General features: G+C 41.3%; 1 protein-coding gene across 1 annotated transcript in view; it reads right to left on the reverse strand.

Annotated features, from left to right (window-relative positions):
- Window positions 1–20567, reverse strand: part of BARD1 (BRCA1 associated RING domain 1) — a 47119-nt gene that overhangs the window by 15575 nt on the left and 10977 nt on the right. Inside the window, exons 4-6 of the mRNA XM_075431064.1 lie at window positions 19310–20307; window positions 8465–8545; window positions 7582–7754 (exon numbers count right to left, since the gene is read on the reverse strand). Coding sequence (XP_075287179.1) covers window positions 7582–7754; window positions 8465–8545; window positions 19310–20307 — 1252 coding nt within the window. The remainder of the gene's footprint in view (window positions 1–7581; window positions 7755–8464; window positions 8546–19309; window positions 20308–20567) is intronic.

The raw sequence follows: 20567 nt of genomic DNA on the forward strand, positions 1-20567 counted from the left end.
CTCACTTCCAAAATTTGTGTATGCATGGCATTTTCCCCACAGTGTCCTGTTCCACAGAACACATTACAATCAATTCATTGATATTTTACTTGTTTTGTCCATTCTGCTGAACGCTATTCATCATATGTGGCACCTCATTGTTATTAGATATGACACAAGACCCCTTTCCTCCCCCATTCTTTTAACATTAGTCAGACAGATATGATTTGCTACAAACACAACATCAAGCACAGCCGTAGCATCTATCTCTTCTTCACACAACTTTGCAGCTTCAGGATAGTAGTGAGTGGAGGAAAGCTTGAAACTGCAGAACAGGTATAACTGCCGTTAACAAGCATGATCCTCTGCCAGCAGTCTTGGGAAATATTCTCCTTGCTTTGCCCTTTGTGAGAATAATGGCTGTTCCAGTTGATCCTCTTCTCCCCACCTCATGTAGCTCCAGCTCTCAAAAGGCATAGTAAGAGCTCGTTATGAAGCGGAAGCTTGTCACCGAGAACAAAGCCTTGACTCAGTTTCTGAAATCCAGCAAGCTTAGTCATCAAACAATGAAACATTTAAAGAGGTCAAAAACACATTGCATTTTCGAAGCACTGTCTCTTAGTTAGCCACACATTCCTGTGCAAAGCAGGAATCTAGCTTTATCAGGAATTCCACATAAGGCCATAACCCAATCCAGCCCAAAGAGAAGCTCAAATCATTAAGTCTTCACTCTGACTTAACTGGGGGGCTTTGGCCACTGCAAAGCCGAAAGGTGCATCTGATCTTAGCACCTTTCTATGCACCTTACAGAGCACTGCTCACTAACATAGCCTCGTGGGAAAACAACAATTCACAAAAACCACACACAGAAGATTCTGGGATAGTATCTACAATTGTTAATTTTACAATATTACCAACAGCCAGTCCTTGTGTGTTACTAATGAGTGAAGAGCTAGCATAATACAAATTCTGCAGACTAAAAGATAAGTGGTTAAATCTCAGCCCAGTCCTGAGAGTTGCAGCCCATTAAATATTGTCATGCTGTTCCTGCTTTGTCATGCATCATCAGGGTAGCTCTTGCCCTTTCTTTAAATAAGGGCCATATTCGACTCAAAGTGCTGCAGGACAGATCCTTTGAACAATGCATCCAAAGAGGGGATGTATTAGCACACACACTAAAATCACCTTTAGACTAGATGGCTGACCTTTTACTGTAAACTAAGCAGGGGGAAGAAATCACTGCATGTCAGCAGCAGAGGTTTGGGAGTGTCTCTCCCCCAAGTCACAGCAAGATCCTTGCCTGTTGGAAAAAAGCCTCATGAATGTTTACCACAGATAAATATATAGGCCACCACAGCTAATATAAGACACTTTTTGACAATTACACTGTACAAATAAGAGCTCCAGCTACCCCCTCTGCATTCACTTAAAATTTTTCCTCTCCATTTTTAAGACCATTTCAATCACAGAACCACAGACTGTTTGGGGTTGGAAGGGACCTCTGTGGGTCATCTAGTCCAAGCCCCCTGCCAAAGCAGGGTCACCTACAGCAGGCTGCACAGGACCTTGTCCAGGAGGGTCTTGAATATCTCCAGAGAGGGAGACTCCACATCCTCCCTGGGCAGCCTGTTCCAGTGCTCCATCACCCTCAGAGTGAAGAATTCACTTCTTACCAGCATATTGCAAAATGCTATCTTGTCATTATGCAGCACTGAAGACTTGATGGCTATTTATAGGATGTTGAGGTGGCACAGTTGAAGTAAAATGTGACAAACTTGGGAGCTCAGGTCCGAAAAACGAAACACCAGCCCAAGGGATGCATTTAAGAGTTTTGAATATTTGCATCAAAGCAGGTAGTTGAGCTTAAGGAAAGTGAGAAAAATTAGCTGAAACAGGAGAAAAAGAAGGTTTACAACATAAAAACTAAGAAAAGGAACACATCCAGATAGCAGATTTTGAGTATGGTATTGTTTCCATTTACACATCCTTTTCAAAGAAAAACTACGAAAACCAGATTAGTTCATTTTTAGTTAGGCACCCACTAACCATCCAAAAAGTAAATAATCACGATCAGAAAGAGACTTTGCCCGGGTCTCTGTTGGGCTGGTACAATTATCAGTGCAGTTACTTAAGGAACTGTTTTTAATATATTAGGAATGCATATTATTTTTAGCCCTATGGTCAGGATCAAGGACCAGATCTGTGCAGCCACAAGAACACCAGTAAGGCACAAGCATGAGAAACAGAAGCTTTTGGCACAAATGTGTGCTCAAATCTTTCTTTATTCAGCCAAGCTGAACAAGAGAAATTATCCACCTTTTTCAGAGTAAACAAATGCATTTTGATCCAGTCTGCAAAACAAAATTAAGCAGGACACGCACATTAGGTCCACCGTAACACACAAACATAGCATTTTTAGAAATATCAGTAACTGTTTGTGAGCTCCTACTATAGGTCTGGATTTGTTGAGAATGGGTCCAGTGCACGAGTCTGCATAACAGGACAAGTTCCACGCTCTGAGGGAAGACAGACACAATTATTTCTACAAGAGAGAAGTAAGTGTCTCTGGTACTTAAGCTAGAATACCAGGTCTCTAAGATATACTTTCTACCAGGATGCAAGTGGGCTTTTTGCAAGTTGTTTTAAACATTGAAGTGTCAGATGTATCCTTTGATGCAAGCAGTCGCCTATTAGTCAGTCATCAAGGTACTGAATAGTCAGTAGAGGGCTATTACAGCTAGAAAAAATTCCAATCAAAGAGTAGGATGTCTGTGCTATGAAGAAAGATGAGCCCAGTGAGGAACAACTCAATGCAATCTGCTGAGTATGACTTGACATAAGATGACAGATGATATCTTAAGGACTGACAGATCAAAGAACTTCTTATGAAAAGCTTTAGAAATGGGATTCAGTTTACAGTGCTACATTGCTGAAACCTTAGGTTTGAAGACAATAGAGGTTACTGCTGTAGTCAAAAAGAAAATGAACAGCAACCTTCTAAATATTTCAGTAAACTTTCAGGAAATAAGCAACCAGAGAGAAGACAAATAGGGATACACACCCTTGTCAATGCTTTAGAAGCCCCAAGTGTGCACAGCTTCCAACACAAGCAAACAACTATGTAACACTTTGTAATCAGGAGTTTTAAGTTGCTCCATTTCGACAAAAAGAAGTTATTTGCTGTTCCACGTCTGAGCATAAACCAAGTTTTACCCCAGGCCCACAAGAGTTCAGTATTGAATGGAAGTCCCACAACCATGTTCCAGCCCAGTACTGTAATCAATAATTCCAGTGTGGCAATCCGACCAGTTTGGGGCTCTCCAGTCAGCACCCGTATGTTCAGAGTATGGTAAGAAGAAATCTTTTTGAAACCTGATAGAAGGAAGAAAATTTAATCTGTGTAGCCAGAATGACCATCTTTGATATCCAAACAGGGCCAGGGTTATAATTAATCTGCTGTCAGCAGGAAGTTAAGCATACTGTCTTGCACTTACACAGTGAAGTCCTGCACTATCTTGACTTAGAAAAAGCAGACAACGTTGTGTCAGTGTTATGGGTCTAATGCCTCCTGGAATTAACTGAAGGTTATAATAGCTCTTGCCCCTATGCCATTCATAATTGAGGACCACAGTCGACCCATCAGTATTCTCACAGGCTTGTTCAGAATCAGACTCACAACTACTCAAAGACAGCTAACACCTAAAAAAACCCCAAAAAACAGGGCAACACAACAGTTTTTACCAATGCTAAACTTGTTGTGCATGAAGAACTGGCAAGATAGCCCATTTGAGTGAAAGCATTTAGGAAGTACTGTGAAATTGCAAATGCGCAGATCTAATTTTTCAAATCACTTGGCTTGCTGTGAAGCAAGGAAAAAAGACAGAATTCAAGAGAAAAAGTGCATGAAAAAAGCTATAAAAATATACATTAGCTATGTGTAGGAGATTAACTTAAAAAAATTAACTAGACCAGCAGGACAATTAATAGGTCCACTGGTCCATATAATATTTTTCATTTGTAGTTCACATTTTTTCCCAGACAGTGAAAACTTCAAATGGCAAATGAAGTGCCACAACTATTAAATCTTACAGATTTCAAAAAGAAATTTTTTTTGCTAAGGAAAACTGAAATCCCAGGACTGCTTTCTGGTAAAAGAGGTAGTTCTCATCTGTATTTGCTTGGTCCAAAATATATGCAGCTGCTTCATATTACATACAGTGATGTACTTACACATTAACATGCAAGGAGAAAAAACTAGCCTGAAAGACATGCTAAATGAGATGCACTTGACGGGTCTGTGAACCTGACGATCTAAATCTGAAACTGCAAAGTCTCAGCTGTCTGATGGTTAGGGTTATACCAATATCTGTGCACCTCATAAATTAAGGTCCCTTAGAAAGCAGCTGTATTTGCTTCCAGATATATCTTACGTCCCACTACAGACCAGTGGATCCTACCTACTTTTGGGCCTGCACTTAGTAAATATTGCACATCTTTAATATATATTTCATCTTGCACAATTGAGTATGATACTCAATTTCAGAATTACTGCTCTAAGCAGGCTATTCAACACAAGCTCTGTTTTTATTCCAGTAGATTAACTCTCCAACACACAAGGGACATTCAGACACAAAACTGAGTTAATTCTACAGTCAAAACAGCAGCCAGACATCAGTCACTTCTGTGAGGTTCCATGCTATGTATTTCATTGTGTCCCAAGTAACATTTGAATACATCTATCATGTTCACATCTTACTTAGCTTAGCTAAAGACTTTTAGTAACTACAGTGAACTAAACAAGCTTTCCTCCCCACCCCCATGAGATAATGAAGAATCACTTTAATATGCTAGGATAAAGAGGGCCCTCTCCTGGGCTGAAAGTTAGTTCATTGAGAGCCTGAAGACCCCACAAAAGGACTAGTTTCATACAGCCCCAGAAAAATGCAAACTGAAATTAGACAAACTTCTCAGTTTGGCAAAATTGGTTTGGCTCACACTCTGCACATCTCTAAAGTTAAGGCACTCCTTGGGTATATTTCTAAAGAAAATAAATCTTCGAGAAGAGATGCAAGTTCTACTCATCACTGTTCAATTTCTACTTTAAAGATCCTTTAGCAAAAATGTGAAGGTGAGCAGATCCTGCATTAAGTACAAAGAGGCCAATTATATCTAGTCATACTGAAAAGAACTGTAATTGCATCAGCTTAAGGGATCACCTTGTTCTTGCCTGTTTTTAAAGTTGTGGTCTACAGGTCTCACGGATCTAGGAAAAAAGTCACTGAACAAAAGCAAACTTCTTGTCAGATATGACTTCATTACAAGGGTACTTGCATCCAGTAGAAAAAAATATTTAAACCTTCTACATTAAAGAAGGTTAAAATCCATTTACCTAGACAAATCCAACCACTGTTTAATTAGGACTACAACTACCACATGCAGTGGCAGAAAAAAACCCTGTAAGATCTGCAAAGTCACTATCCAGGGAAAGATCATGGCACAATTCATTGCTGGAAGCTAGCAGGGGACAGGAAAGGCGGGAGGCACAAGACATTCTCAGAAGTCTCAAACATACTGTTCATGTTTCTGTTATTTCTTTGTAGTGTTTTGAAGAGGACAGTAAAGTCTTACTATTCAAGCCTCAACACTTTGCTTGTACATCCCTTTCTCTGTCCCTCTAATGCTCTCTGTAAAAATGGCGGTGGGAGGGGAGGGGGTGGCAGAACCCAGCCCCTTTCCATCATCAGTGAAATAGTAACATGCACAGTAGCATTTCAGCCACGAAAAGAGAGCCTACAGAAGATCTGAAAGCCTCAGTTTTTCGGGGCGGGTGGTGGGTGATACATAGCACTGGATTTTTTCCGAAGCACCTGTGGTTCCTTTTGCCAGACAAACGAAACAAAGATTAAAGGCGGCTAAATTTGTTCCCAAAACGATTTTAAGTTAAAAGAAAAAAAAAAAGTACATGCATTTATTAACATCACACACTAGAGATTCCAAGTACCCTGAAGACTAAGTCAAGAACAGTACATAGTTAGAAATGGGTTAGAAGTCCTTCTTTATACTTAGAGGTACTACAAGAGGCAGCTAGTTGCAGAGTTGTGACATATCCTGTGTCACATTGTTCAAATACACAACCGAACATTACCTGTATTCACTGAAAAGCTAAGACAGAGTTTAAGGTTTACATAAATCTCTCCTTCCAGGATTAAAAAGCTTCTGTTTCAATAGAAAGTTGTATTTGCTCAGGTAGAATGAGCTGAAAGAGGTTCAGCTTCATCTTAGTTTGCATGGACACATGCAGCAGAGACTAAGGCTAGTAAGAGAACTGAAGAGTCCACTGTTGGCATTTGGAGTCTTGGCTGCGTGCATCTACCAGTGCTTCAGTCCTGTCAAAACCCTGCATCAAAGCAGTTGGCTGTGCTATGCTTTCAAATACCAGATAGACAAGCAATAAGTGGTACACAAACAGTTCCGGATAGTCATATGGCTTGAAAATTAGTTTCTGAAGCAGTCAGATTTTCAAGGTGTAATGCGCTGGTCTTTGTTGTTCAAGAACAAAGTGAAATGAACAATTGATCCTTCTTTTACTTTTTCATGCTAAATTTCTGTGGGTTTGTTTTGTGGTTTTGTTTTTTTTTTCTTAAAACATCAGTATATTGAAGATTAGGACTGTTCTTGAAAACTCTATGCTTTTCCACCGAGTACCGTACTTCTCTAAGCTTCAAGAGCGAGCATTGAGAGCTGAAGTGATTAAGCCTACCTTGTTTAGGCTTTCTTATGTGGCTGGCAAGGAAATTCATGTTGTGCAAGACTTCATCCTATGGTGTTACTATATACAGACACCTACTGACAACATGCATTGGACTCAAACTGTATACACACAGGCCCTGGCACAACAGCAATACTACAACACCTAAACCCACATTTACTGTCTGAAATACTAATGGCTTGCAGGGTTATTCACAGACTAACAGATTCTTTAGCAGCTCCTATACACAAATGCCAAAATCTTCAGGAGGCGTGACTGTATAGAAGATTCAACTGAAGATATTTCTAAGCTTGCTTTTTTTTAATTAGGAAGTGTGCAAAGGATGAGTGCTTTGATTCAGAATGGAAAAAATAAAAAACACTCCCCATATCTCAGCCTGCGTCTATGCCATTTGTGAAGGTAGAAGAGACTGGACTGAAACATCTTCTGCTAGCAAGTACTGTAGTAAAAGTAGAGACAAAAAACAGCTGTAGCAGTTCAAAACTCATCTACCTCAGCATCTTAGAGCTGACAGTAGCTATAGCGAGATGCCAACAGAAAAGTGTAAGCATAGGGTAAGCGTATTTCGTTACTTTTCTAGTACAGTCTCAAATACTCCAGCTATCTATGACTCAGACGTCCTCAGAAAGCTTAGGACAAATAAAAATGGAAAGGAAACACCTACCTGGAAAAAGAGGATACAAGTATATCAGAGCATACGCTTAACATCTACCCTCTCACTCCAAATAAATCACATTTATTACTAGCTTTGCTTCATATTTACTTAACATACATCCTGGAAGTTGCAGCTGTAGTTAATGCCACATTTAAAATAACATCCCACATCTACTTACATTGCATCACGGGAGGCACCATGCAAAAGCAGCAGCTCAACAATGCTCACATGCCCATTCTTGGCAGCATCATGAAGCGGCGAGTCGTTCTGATATCCCGTAGTATTCACTAACGCTTTGTATTGTAGCAACAGCTCCACCACTTCTTTGTGCCCATGATTACATGCCTCATGCTAGTTGCGTAAATCCATAAGTAGTAAAGAGAGAAAACTCATGTGAAACATAATTCAGAGGAACTGAACGTCACACCAGTTAACACATTCATTTTCAAACAACTCTCAGTAGATGGCTGTGAAGACGATGCAAGGATACTGCATTACATTCCTCACATGAATTAACCTTGGAACCCTGCACTAATAAAAAGCACAGAGAAGAACTGAACAAAGGCCAACTGTGTGCAAATTAGACTAGAGGGAACAAAGCCTCCTAGATTACAGATTCTGTTAAGAGTATTCTTCAGGAGAGGAAGAAGTCATGGTTGAAAAGAATCTTTTGTTTATTTTCTGTCATTCAAGTGAGCAATTTTTTCATGCAACTACTTGATAGTGGTAAAAAACACTGAGGACATTAGCAACCCGTAAAATATATACGCTGTCTGCAATTGATCCGTTTCTAGTTCTCATAGTTAAGTTTTTTGCATTTGCAGAATCGCAGGCTGATAGATTTCTTGGCATGCACTACCCCAGCAAAGGAGAGTTGGACTTCGGCAGGTCAGTAGCTGCTAATAAGTTCTTTTAAAACTTGTTTACTATCACTTCTTCACTTTGCATAATTCTTTGTCACCTAAAAGCATGTAAAGGGAACTAAAACATAGGAGAAGAAAGGAGGGATGAAATGAAATCTGATTAAAAGACAGATGACAAAAAAAGCCTTCAAGACTCACCAACGGTGTCCAGCCAGCATGATCTTTAATATTGGGATCTGCCCCATTTTTCAGCAGCTGTTCAACAGCTGCTACGTCACCCTACATAGGAAAACCAATACTGTTATTAAGAAGTAATGAAGAAGATACACAAAGACAACAAAAAATTTAGATGCAGATCTACAAATTTAGCTGCAATAAAAATGTAATTATACAAGTCTTCCATTCAGACATTGTCAGGATAACAAAAACTCAAGTGGTTTGGAGACCGCGGCTTATCATTACTGTTCATTTAGAAGCATCTACACATTTTACAAAAATATATATTTTTAGATAAAAACAACGTACGTAACAGACTTAACTCAGAATAAATGGACAAGTTTGCTGACTGCAATCTCTCCACTAGAATCAACTGCAAGGACTAAAATCAGGAATACTTATTCAGGATTTCCTTGTCCTTCAGACTTGATTTTTTTCAAACTAATCTAAATAACAGGCTAGAAACATGCATGGATGAAACACATTAATAAGTCTAACAAGCTTCTATAAACACTCACTTTGTGCAATGTCAGCCAGTTCTTCCTTCTGGCATTTCTTACTACAGAGCAGCAACTGCAAAGGTCTCTCTACTGAGAGAGGTGCCAAATTTTTTGCTGCAATGCCAGGAACACTCCACAGCTGCAGGTACACAACTAATGGCGCCAGGCTGTCCCACACCTCTCAGCACCAGGTACCACTTCTCATGCCAATGCAATATTTTACCTGCACTATTACAGATTAGGAGCAGTTACGCACCATTTCTCAGCTGATAGGGTTACAGGGAAGGATGTGATTGCCAAGTGTCATGTAATGACCAAAACTACCTAAATAAGGCAAGCTTTTCAAAGGCTGAACTAGCACAGTAGGCATCAAGTTTGGTCACTGGTGGCAAGCCATGCACAATGCCTCAATTCTTTTTTTTAAAAAAAAAAAAAAAAATATATATATATATACATATACACACACACATACATCTAGGATATCCCCCTGCAACCAAGCATTTCAAGACCAGTGCTGGCACTTTCTCTATACCACAGTAATGTGACCTCCAATGAAGTGACTAATATACAAACTGGTATGTAGCTCTTGCCCTTGGCCAAACTTGCAATATATAAAATATTAGGACATGGAAGGGGGAAGAGAAGTTTAATCCATGACATAAAGAAAGTTCCACGCCCTTAAGTAGTGGCAAGTCAAGGAATTCCTAACTGCTATGCCACAGCGTACCTTACAAAAAGTGAGAGAATATTAAATTAAGCTTTAAATACAACAAAAATAAACTTAATCAGAATTGGTTTTGTTATCAAGAAACACTTGGAAGAACAAAATAGCTTTAATCTTTACTCTTTAGTTAGAGAAAGTATTAAGACTGACTCTGCTCAGCAGAAATAAATCCAACAGGTAACAACTGGAAACTCAAAATTCACAAAAAAAATGCTGATAATCACTACTTTTACAACAGTCAAGCAAATTAACACATCAGAGATAAATTTAATGCATTATATTCACAGCCTCGATGTTCCAGCAAAATGTTACTTTTCAAAGCAATTAAAGAACATGCTGCTGTTAGAATACTTTATGGTCGCAAGGTGATAGACACGCATCAAATCTGAAGAGTTATTCAGAGGCAGTTAAGACAGTGCTCAGCATCAGATCTTTTTCTACAGAGAGAAGATACAATTATCTATAATACATGAGATCTGAGCTTATCATTTAAAGTTAAGTTTGCAAACGTGTACAGCAAGGGTTTGACATTTCAAGATTATTCCTTCAGAGCAGTAGGCACAGCTAATAATTTGTGTGGGCATTAGGTAGTATCACAGCTTTTCAGAACAGTTTTGTGAACATTGATTTCTAAAACATTACTGCAATTTTATCAAAGGAAATGTAGCTGATGTGGACCCAGTGCTGACGACATCCACAGAATGAAATCCAGGTCTAAGTCAAAATTAGAGAACTGGTGTTTTGCTGTTTACAGAAGAAAAATGTTGTCATCACCTCAGCTGTAAATGGAACCTGCTCCATGCAACCAGCACCTAGCAATGACAGTGACAGAAGGGAGGGGAAGCTGTCATGCCAGCTGTACTGCACAATGACTGGATGGGTGCTGTCAATCAGGATTACAAGAGATGCGTTAACAAAATTGTTCATAGCTAGGAGAACATGTCTTTCATCCCCTCAGAGGTTCTTCAGTCAGTTACTATATTGTGAATATTTAGTTAAAAAGAGGAAGATGAAATTTCACGAAGCAGATCCTTAGCAGACATGTTTCAGGGTCCCTCCTGCACAGAGGATCACCATCATCCGACAGTGATACAAAAGTAAAAAAAGTGCAGTTAACACTTTGACCAGTTCTATCAAAGTTGATGGGATTACTCACACATTTAAAAGTTAATAAATATTTTGCTCAACTCTAAACAAGAAAGGCTATGCACCTGGGAGGGGCAAGTCCCAGGCACAAATACCCATACACCATGTGTCTTTCCTCCATCAGTAAGCAAGCAGAAGAGATTACACCTACACCCACCTATTGCTTTGAGATTACTAACTCAAACATGCTTCATTAATTTGTGCTTCGACTAGTATTGAAACAGACTGTATACATTTAGCTCCTTGAGCTTACTTGATCTAGCAATGCCAGCATAAAATCACCAGACCCAAATAGAGAGTCATAACTGTACCGGATATTACGAGGAAGGGCCCTCACAGCTTCTCTTAGCAGTCTGTAGCAACAGCAGAGTGGAAACGTAACTGGAGATACTGCTTGTTCAGAAGTAGAGAACAGGACAAACACCAGGTAGAAAAACACTAGCATTAACAATTCACTGGGAAGTGTTTATTTTTAAATCTCGTTATCAATGAAGGATTACAATCAGCTTCTGAAGAGGCAGAAACTACTGCAGAATGTAAAATTATCCATTTGGAAGAACAAAGCAAAGGACATTTTAAGCTCATAACAAAGCTCGTGCATAGTGACAACACAACAATGTAACAGGTTTGCTCTTCCTCTGCTACAGCTTAGGGGAGCTCTGAAAACCACAGAAGCAAGAAAGGCATTGGGGCCATCTGTTGGCAGACCCAGAAGACAGCATTAGCTTACACAGAGAAGGGTATTTACACAGCTTTACAAACACTTCCCTCCCAACGAGAATTTAGTTCCTGCAGATGCAGATGGCATAAGCCCAGAAAACCATCCTCAGTTGGCTTAAACAAGGCTTTTTCTTTTGTGGTTTTCTTTCTTTTTTCCCCAAGTCAATTGCATCATAATGTCAATGCAGACGGATGGTTGAGAACTGCAAGAACACTTGCAGTGTTTTACCCCTGTTGTCCAGGTGGGGTTTTTTTTCCCATTTTACTCTTTAGTATTTCTGTTAACCATAGATATCTTCCACCCTAAAGTCACATTTAAATATTAAGTTAATGAAAACATATTCTACGAGTTCAAAAAAAGACAGACCCAAAGAATTAGGGCAGTACATGAAGATGAAGCTAAATACTTGTACCACATCAACCAAACACTTCTCCCTTTATTTGCAAAGGTAACCAAGTGACTTCAATCTTTAGGTCAAATAAAATGAAAACCCCTCTGTCAAACCTAAATACATTCGCTTGTTTAAGTTATGGCAGGGGGGAGGAAAACAAGGTTATTTACAGCTCATGATAAGTGGCCAAAGAGGGCAAAAATGAATAATTATGGAGTGCTTATAATTGTGAACGCTCCAACCAACTCTCTCCAGGAAACAGCGAGTTTCTCACCTCTAATTTCTCTAAATTAATTCCCTACCCAGCAGAGCATTTATTAATTCCCTACCCAGCAGACCATTTATTAATTCCCTACCCAGCAGACAAGTAGCCATGCTTAACCTTTAACAAAAAGTAAACATTAAAAGAAGTTTAACCCACCTCAGAAACAAGAGAAGTAATAACCGAGCATTATCAAAAGAGAAATGGCAATTTGTTTCTAAGCTTTCAAATCAGCACTTGGGAAGATGGATTGCTTTGACTCACGGCCAATTTTCATATTCTTAAGTTCTGCATTTGAAACTGTTAGACTACTTCATATTTGTCTTAAGCTACCTGCTGGATACTACCCATAATCAGGAGGCTGCTTACCATTCCTGTACCACTTGGCTTTAACGTTAGAGTGAATGTCAAACCACAAGTTCAAAGCAGTCTCAGGTGCTACACTTGCATCTGAGTCATCCTGCTAGTTTCTGACAGTAGACCTCATTTTTCCAATGAAATTGGTATTATACACACAGCTAAGTCACCTGCCACACAAAATCACAAGGTCTGGACAAAAAGACCTTGGACCAACGTATGCATTCATTCACTGTGAAGCAGCTGGCAGGAACGATGCTGCCCATCCACTGACTTTTGCTCAGAGGAGGCTGGGAGTGTCTGACTGCACAGCAGCACAACTCCTCTCTTGTACCTAAAGGTGCAAGAGGAAAGGCAGCAGGGAAGACATTAGTCTCATGTATATGCATGACCCAACACTCAATGATACACACCCATCTGGTACCAAAAGCAAGGAAATGCACAGGTAACTAGGTCAGACACCTGAAAAAAGATCTAAAAATGTATTCTGACATTGGCCATCACATGCTCACAAGACCACAAAAATCTTCTTTCACTCTCCATTCTAATGTGTCATTAACTAGTAACAAAGCAATAAAAAGGAACAACAGTCTCACAGCTGAGGAAGAAATTATCTATTGAGTACAATGAATATGAAGAGTCCAGCACAGCAGGCTAACCACAGGTGAAGCCTTTATGAAGGCCCTTCAGGTCACCTGTCAAAACTGAAAGGCCCCTGGAAAAGGACATAACCAAAACTGGTCCCAATGCTGCTACTTTCTCTCTTCAGACTATGCAGATACTCTGCATACATGCAATTTCCTCTTTCCCGCAGAACAGCAACAACTCCCTAATTGTTTTAACTTGAAGTATAAAAACCAAAACCTTCTCCCAGCTACCTCCCATCCACTCCTTTGTAACAGTATGGCTGTTGCCACGGTCCTCTGTTGCACTGCAGTTCACTGTTCCTCTTCCTGGAATCCATAGTGGCAGCGATTCCACGCTGTGAACTGCCCCATCATCTCCCTTCTCCCTTGCAGAAGACACACTGGCATAACCAAGACTTGAAATACAGTACCTAGACACTATGATTTTTTTCTATATATATTAAAGACTCTATATTATCTAGTTAAGTAGTACTGTGCTGCATTTTTAATTGCCACGTAAGAGCTAGTCCTGTGAACAACTCGTTATTTTACTTACAAAAAAAAAAAAATCATATGTGGAAGGGCTGTTGATGGGGCAATTTTCCAGCAGTTTAGAATATTAAGAGTGAATAGGTCATGTTTTGTATTTTAACTAATTGGAAGTTTTACCTTTAATGACTATGGAGGAAGATAAACATGATTGCTGTTTGCTATGGGAAGTGCTGCATTTACTTTAGTTTACTAGTGTAACTCAGCATTAAGTTCACTATACTAGAACCTTTCTTCAGAACCATTTTGATTTCAGTAAGTTTATAACTAGTAGTAGTAAACAGGGACAATCTCTCAGAATCATTTGATATGGCACAATACACTTAATTTTAATGCCTGATAATGTTGTTTATTATCTCTTTTAAATAAGAAAAAAGGAAAAACTCAATTAGCTTTAATTAAATTCAGGGTATTAGACCCTAACAGCTAATGAAAATAATACAGATTTATTTTTATAATTAATGAAGTCCCAGAGAATTAGACTTTATTTCACGTTGGGAGAAGCGTGGCAGCTACAAGTCTGTTTCTCATTACACACATGGAAAAACATTACTGGCTGTAGAAAGAACAAGAAAAAAAGTCACCTATGAAACAAAACTGGAAGAGAAATACCTCCTCCAGAAACAGAAAAAATTACAGGGCTATTTTGGAAAAAAACACAGTGAGAATATACACACAGTACAAAGCCTAGTATTTTCAAGACCAGTTGCTTCTGGACAAGGGGCAACAGCCCAAACAAACTGAAGCACAGGAAGCTCCATGTGATCACGAAGAACTTCTTTACCCTGAGGGTGATGGAGACCTGGAACAGGCTGCCCAGAGGGCTGGTGGAGTCTCCTTCTCTGGAAATACTCAAAACGCACCTGGACGAGGTCCTGTGCAACCTGTGCTCGGTGACCCTGCTTTGGCAGAGGGGGTTGGACTAGATGGTCCCCAGAGGTCCCTTCCAACACCTACCATCCCATGATTCTTTGATTCTTTGAGAAAACACATTTATCAGTTCTACAGCAGGGTTGCTACAACTTAGAAGAGCGATCCAGAAACATACAGGTCATATGAAAGATACTCGCATACAAAAAAATGTTTTCTTGCAATTGCCACACATCCGCAGCAGATTCATGGCAATTAATCACTACTATTTCTTGTTCATTGCTTCACAAAGTAAAATGTTACCAAAACCCATAACCAATAGTTCTCTAGAAAGACTAAGTCCTCACATCATGCTTGCTTGAGCAACTTAGTCTTAATGCACTTTGACATGGACTAGTAACTGTGCCTGTATTTACTGGCTAGCAGGGGATGCTGCATCTTCTCAGGAATGCCATCATATACTCACAATTAAGCTATGTAACAAGAACAAACACCACCACAAATGAAAGGAGATAATCTGTATAACCTCCTATAGATAAGGAGCTGAGGTTCAGAGACAGTAAAACAACTTTCTCAGAGTTGCACTGGAAGTTTTGCGGTTGGAAACAAAGGTGTGGGCAAGTAAAACAAGACCATAACCAAAAGACTACTCTCCTTGCCTTACCTTAATTACCTTTAAAGGAGAGTGGTAACTGAAACAGCCCTCACCCTTTCTCAGAGAGGGCTGTACCAATGTCAATGAGCAGTGTCAGCTATGCCACGAAACTTTGATAATAAAAACTTCTTATTTTTGTCTATAGCATGAGCCGTTTAATTTTTACTCATTTATCTTCCACATGCTTTGTAATGAAAAATCACCTTATTGGCGTATTACTGTTTACTCCAGGTCTCACAATAAGCAGCAGAGATGCTTGCTCTGTTTTCTTGGATGAAATACTGGTATTCCAAAGAAGTATCAGACACATTGCTAGAAACCATACCTGTGTGAAAACTATCACAGTAGATCAATTTTTTTTAGAACTATCCAGTCATGACAGTATTCCTTACAAATTCCCAGAAAATCTTGGAAGGATAATTTGTAAACAGCACCTTAATAAAGAGGAATATACAGGACTTATGACAAGAGGTAACAAGAAATCTATCCTTTAAAGCTCTTGAGTCCTGTGAAGACAATGTTTCATTTTCTCCTCCCTAATTCCATATTAATGACATCAAGTAAGATATCTGAACTCAATTCGGCTCAGCCGAGACCCTTTTAAAAAAGTCTCCTGCAGCAGGAGTGGCTTATTAGAATGCCTTTGAAAGAGGACACAGTTATTTATCAAGAACAGCCTTTGTCTCAACAAATAGAAGTGCTGTATAAATGTCAGCATGCTTACAGGTGAATTAATTCTACCAGTATAGGCGGTTTATTAGCCACACAGCATTTCTAGATTATGATTTAGCATAAAGTACATTTAAATTGCCAAACTACAAACTCTTTGAAATGACCTCTCAGAAGACAATTGCCATGTTAGTGCATCTGATGAGTTTGACTGGAAGCATTCAACTTACCCCACCTGCATGCAGGTTTTACATAGTGTATAGGGAAGGACAGCCCTTGCAATCACCAAAGCCATGAAGTTCCACCACAGCAGGAACTGGCTAACATAATAACAGCAAAATGAGTGACAGCTGTCATTCCAAGAATGGATGCAAGTGGTGGAGGAACCAACAAGGAAAGGCGCGCTGCTGGACCTTGTGTTAACAAACAAGGAGGGACTGGTGGAGGATGTGAAGGTTGGAGGTAGATTCGGCTGCAGTGACCATGAAATGGTTGAGTTCAGGATCCTGCGTGGAGGAAGCAGGGCGATAAGCAGGATCAAAACCCTGGACCTCAGGAGGGCTGACTTTGCCCTCTTCAAGGAGCTACTGGGAGGAACCCTGTGGGCCAGGGCTCTCGAAGGCAGGGGGGTCCATAAGTGCTGGTCGCACTTTAAACAACACTTCTTCCATGCACAGGAGCAATGCATCCCCCTGAGAAAGAAATCGAGCAAAGGAGGCAGGAGACCTGCATGGTTAAATAAGGAGCTTCTAGCAGAGATCAGGCAGAAGAGAAAGGTCCATGGAATGTGGAAAGAGGGGCAGGCCACTTGGGAAGAGTACAGAAACATGGTGAGAGCGTGCAGGGATGCGACGAGGAAGGCCAAGGCTCACCTGGAATTGAAGCTGGCAAGGGATGTCAAAAACAACAAGAAGGGCTTCTTCAACTACATCAGCAGCAAAAGGAAGGCTAGGGACAACGTGGGGCCGCTGCTGAGTGAGACGGGTGTCCTGGTGACGGAGGATGCGGAGAAGGCAGAGCTACTGAATGCCTTCTTTGCTTCAGTCTTCAGTGCTAAGAATGGCCCTCAGGAATCCCAGGCCCCGGAGGTAAGAGAAGAAGCCTACAAAGAGGACAACTTTCCCTTGGTCGAGGAGGACTGTGTGAGGGATCGCTTAAGTGATCTGGACATCCACAAATCCATGGGCCCCGATGGAATGCACCCACGAGTGCTGAGGGAGCTGGCGGATGTCATTGCTGAGCCACTCTCCATCATCTTTGAGAGGTCCTGGAGGACAGGAGAGGTGCCCGAGGACTGAAGAAAGGCCAATGTCACTCCAATCTTCAAAAAGGGCAAGAAGGAGGACCCAGGGAACTACAGGCCGGTCAGCCTCACCTCCATCCCGGGAAAGGTGATGGAGCAGCGTATCCTGGAGGCCATCATGAAGCAAGTGGAAGAAAAGAAGGTTATCAGGAGTAGTCAGCATGGATTCACCAAGGGGAAATCATGCCTGACCGATCTGATAGCTTTCTACAATGACATGACTGGTTGGGTAGACGAAGGGAGAGCCGTGGATGTTGTCTACCTTGACTTCAGCAAGGCTTTCGACACAGTCTCCCATGATATCCTCCTAGGGAAGCTGAGGAAGTGTGGGCTGGATGAGTGGTCGGTGAAGTGGATAGAGAACTGGCTGAATGGCAGAACTCAGAGGGTTGTCATCAGCAGCGCTGAGTCCAGTTGGAGGCTGGTAACAAGTGGTGTCCCTCAGGGGTCAGTACTGGGCCCAGTCTTGTTTAACAACTTCATCAACGACATGGATGAAGAGTTAGAATGTACCCTCAGCAAGTTTGCTGATGACACCAAACTGGGAGGTGTGGTAGATACACCAGAAGGCTGTGCTGCCATTCAGCGTGACCTGGATAGGCAGGAAAGCTGGGCAGAGAGGAACATGATGAGGTTCAACAAAGCCAAATGCAGGGTCCTGCACCTGGGGAGGAACAACCCCATACATCAGTACAGGCTTGGGGTGGACCTGCTGCAGAGCAGCTCTGTGGAGATGGACCTGGGCGTCCTGGTGGACGACAGGTTAACCATGAGCCAGCAGTGTGCCCTGGCTGCCAAGAAAGCCAATGGGATCCTGGGGTGCATCAAGAAGAGTGTGGCCAGCAGGACGAGGGAGGTTCTCCTTCCCCTCTACACTGCCCTAGTGAGGCCCCATCTGGAGTACTCTGTCCAGTTCTGGACTCCCCAGTTCAAGAAAGATGAAGAGCTACTGGAGAGAGTCCAGCGGAGGGCTATGAGGATGATGAGGGGACTGGAACATCTCCCCTACGAGGAGAGGTTGAGGGAACTGGGCTTGTTCAGCCTGGAGAAGGCTGCGAGGGGACCTTATAAATGCTTACAAATGTCTGAAGGGTGGGTGTCAGGAGGATGGGGCCAAGCTCTTTTCAGTGATGCCCAGTGACAGGACAAGGGGCAATGGGCACAAACTGAGGCACAGGAAGTTCCGTCTGAACATGAGGAAGAACTTCTTCCCTCTGAGGGTGATGGAGCACTGGAACAGGCTGCCCAGGGAGGTTGTGGAGTCTCCTTCTCTGGAGATATTCAAGACCCACCTGGACAAGGTCCTGTGCAGCCTGCTGTAGGTGACCCTGCTTCGGCAGGAGGGTTGGACTAGATGACCCACAGAGGTCCCTTCCAACCCCTACTATTCTGTGATTCTGTGATACTGTAATAACATTGATCCTACAGAAAAGTGACATCTACTGAGAACATCCTAACTCTGTACTAATTCTCCCTTCTCTACTATCTGTGACGACATCATGGTCAGAGCATAGGGCTCAGCACGGGAATCCCAGAGCACAGCATTTCATTCCTCTTGAGCCAACACTTGCATCAGATGGAGGATCTCAAAGATTATGAAATAGTTAACCTCAATTAAGGTTGCACAGTTATCTTTATGCAGGTAATTCAGATCTTGTCCTGGCTGAGTTACCAGGTCAAGTTTAACTGATCACTCGGTGAGGTCTGAAATACTTCGCTAAACTCCTTATGACAAATCAGAGACAGCTTTCTGGCACTAAGGCTAAAACATTTGAATGCACATCACTTCCTAGAACTCATAGGTATAACTGACACTGTACTACACTGAGTTTCTCAAGCATAACCATCTTTGATCATTCCAACAGTCATTTCTTTATGAAATCAAGAGAATCAGGTTGGAAACTCCCTAACAACACTCGAAGAAAAAGACCACAAGATGAGATTTCCGGCCCAGAAATAGAATACACTGAAGTAACTGGTTTCCAGGATACTTTTAATACAACATTGTCTTTTTAAACCCCTATTTAAAATGCACTAGAGGATGATTGTCCTACCTTGATGGAAGCAACATGGAGCAAAGTCTCTCCTTTGTAATTTCTTTTGGCAATTGTGTTACCACCAGGAGACTTCAACACAGAAGGACTGTGTGGTATTCCTACTTGATTACAAGTCTTAGAAGTAGATGGGGTAGAGGGAGCTTTTGAAAGCAAAGGGCTATTTACTGTTTGCAAGACTGCAGAGCTTCTTGTCTTCATTGCGGTGCCAGCGAGTTTCGAAACAGCGGAAGAACTCTGAACTGGTGTCTTGTGCTCAGTTGCTGGGGAGATGGGGCAATGCTGAGGTAACTCCTCTAAGCAATCTGCCTGCCTGCCTGGTGTCCCAGTAATGCTCCTCTCAGTCCTTCTTGGTCTTTTAGACTGAGAAGTAACTGGAAGTCTGGATTGCTCTCTTCCATGTTTTAAAGGTGTAGTTTCATTTTCTATTAACAGGGATGTCTCTGTAGCACAATTGTTTTCCTTGCTGACTTGTGCAGGGCATGCAACCTCACGGTTATCTTTCTTCTCTGAGGATTTTACCTGCGGCAGTATATTCACGTTTTCTGTATTTTTGTTGGGGGGAGCTTCCTTTACAGACTCCTGCTGAAGTGTCTCTTCAGGGCTATTTAGTTCTCGAGTGCATAGGACTACTGGTTGACTGCAGATGGTCACACGCTTTTCCTTGGGAGTTTTCTCCTCAGCTCCTCCTTTCTGCTCAGGCTTCTCTAAGCTCCATGCTTTGTTAATGTCTACTAGATGTTTCTTCTTCATCTTCTTACTCTGTCTCTGTGTTGGCTTTTTTGTAGGGTTGGAGGGCTTTTCATGAGGAGGGGAAGGAAAAAAATCGTAAATTGAAGATGTGTCTGGACAACAGTCATCGCTTTTAGTCTCAGGCTGACTCTTGTTCAGGACGCATCGAATCTTCCTACTTCTTGGGCTGAACCACATTTTTATCTGTCCCTTCTTATCCTTTTTTCCAAAGTCCGAGTCAGTTGGTGTGGACACATCTGTTGAATCTAAGTACACCAGGGAAGAGGAAACATCATTTATAGAGTACTTTTCAGTAGAACATGCAAAGAAAAAAGATCAGACTAGCAACTGTAATAACTGATGAAGTGTTACTAAATACAACCTATGAATGCCTTCATTTCTTCCGAAGATACACATGTAATGGCTTTAAAACATTGGGCAAGGTCACACGCCACTCGATTTCATGAGCGCAGCTAAAGTTATCCACTGGGCAAGTGAGCACCCTGGTACAGAAATTTCCTCAACA

This window comes from Opisthocomus hoazin, chromosome 9 (genome assembly GCF_030867145.1).
Source record: "Opisthocomus hoazin isolate bOpiHoa1 chromosome 9, bOpiHoa1.hap1, whole genome shotgun sequence".
NCBI lineage: Eukaryota > Metazoa > Chordata > Aves > Opisthocomiformes > Opisthocomidae > Opisthocomus > Opisthocomus hoazin.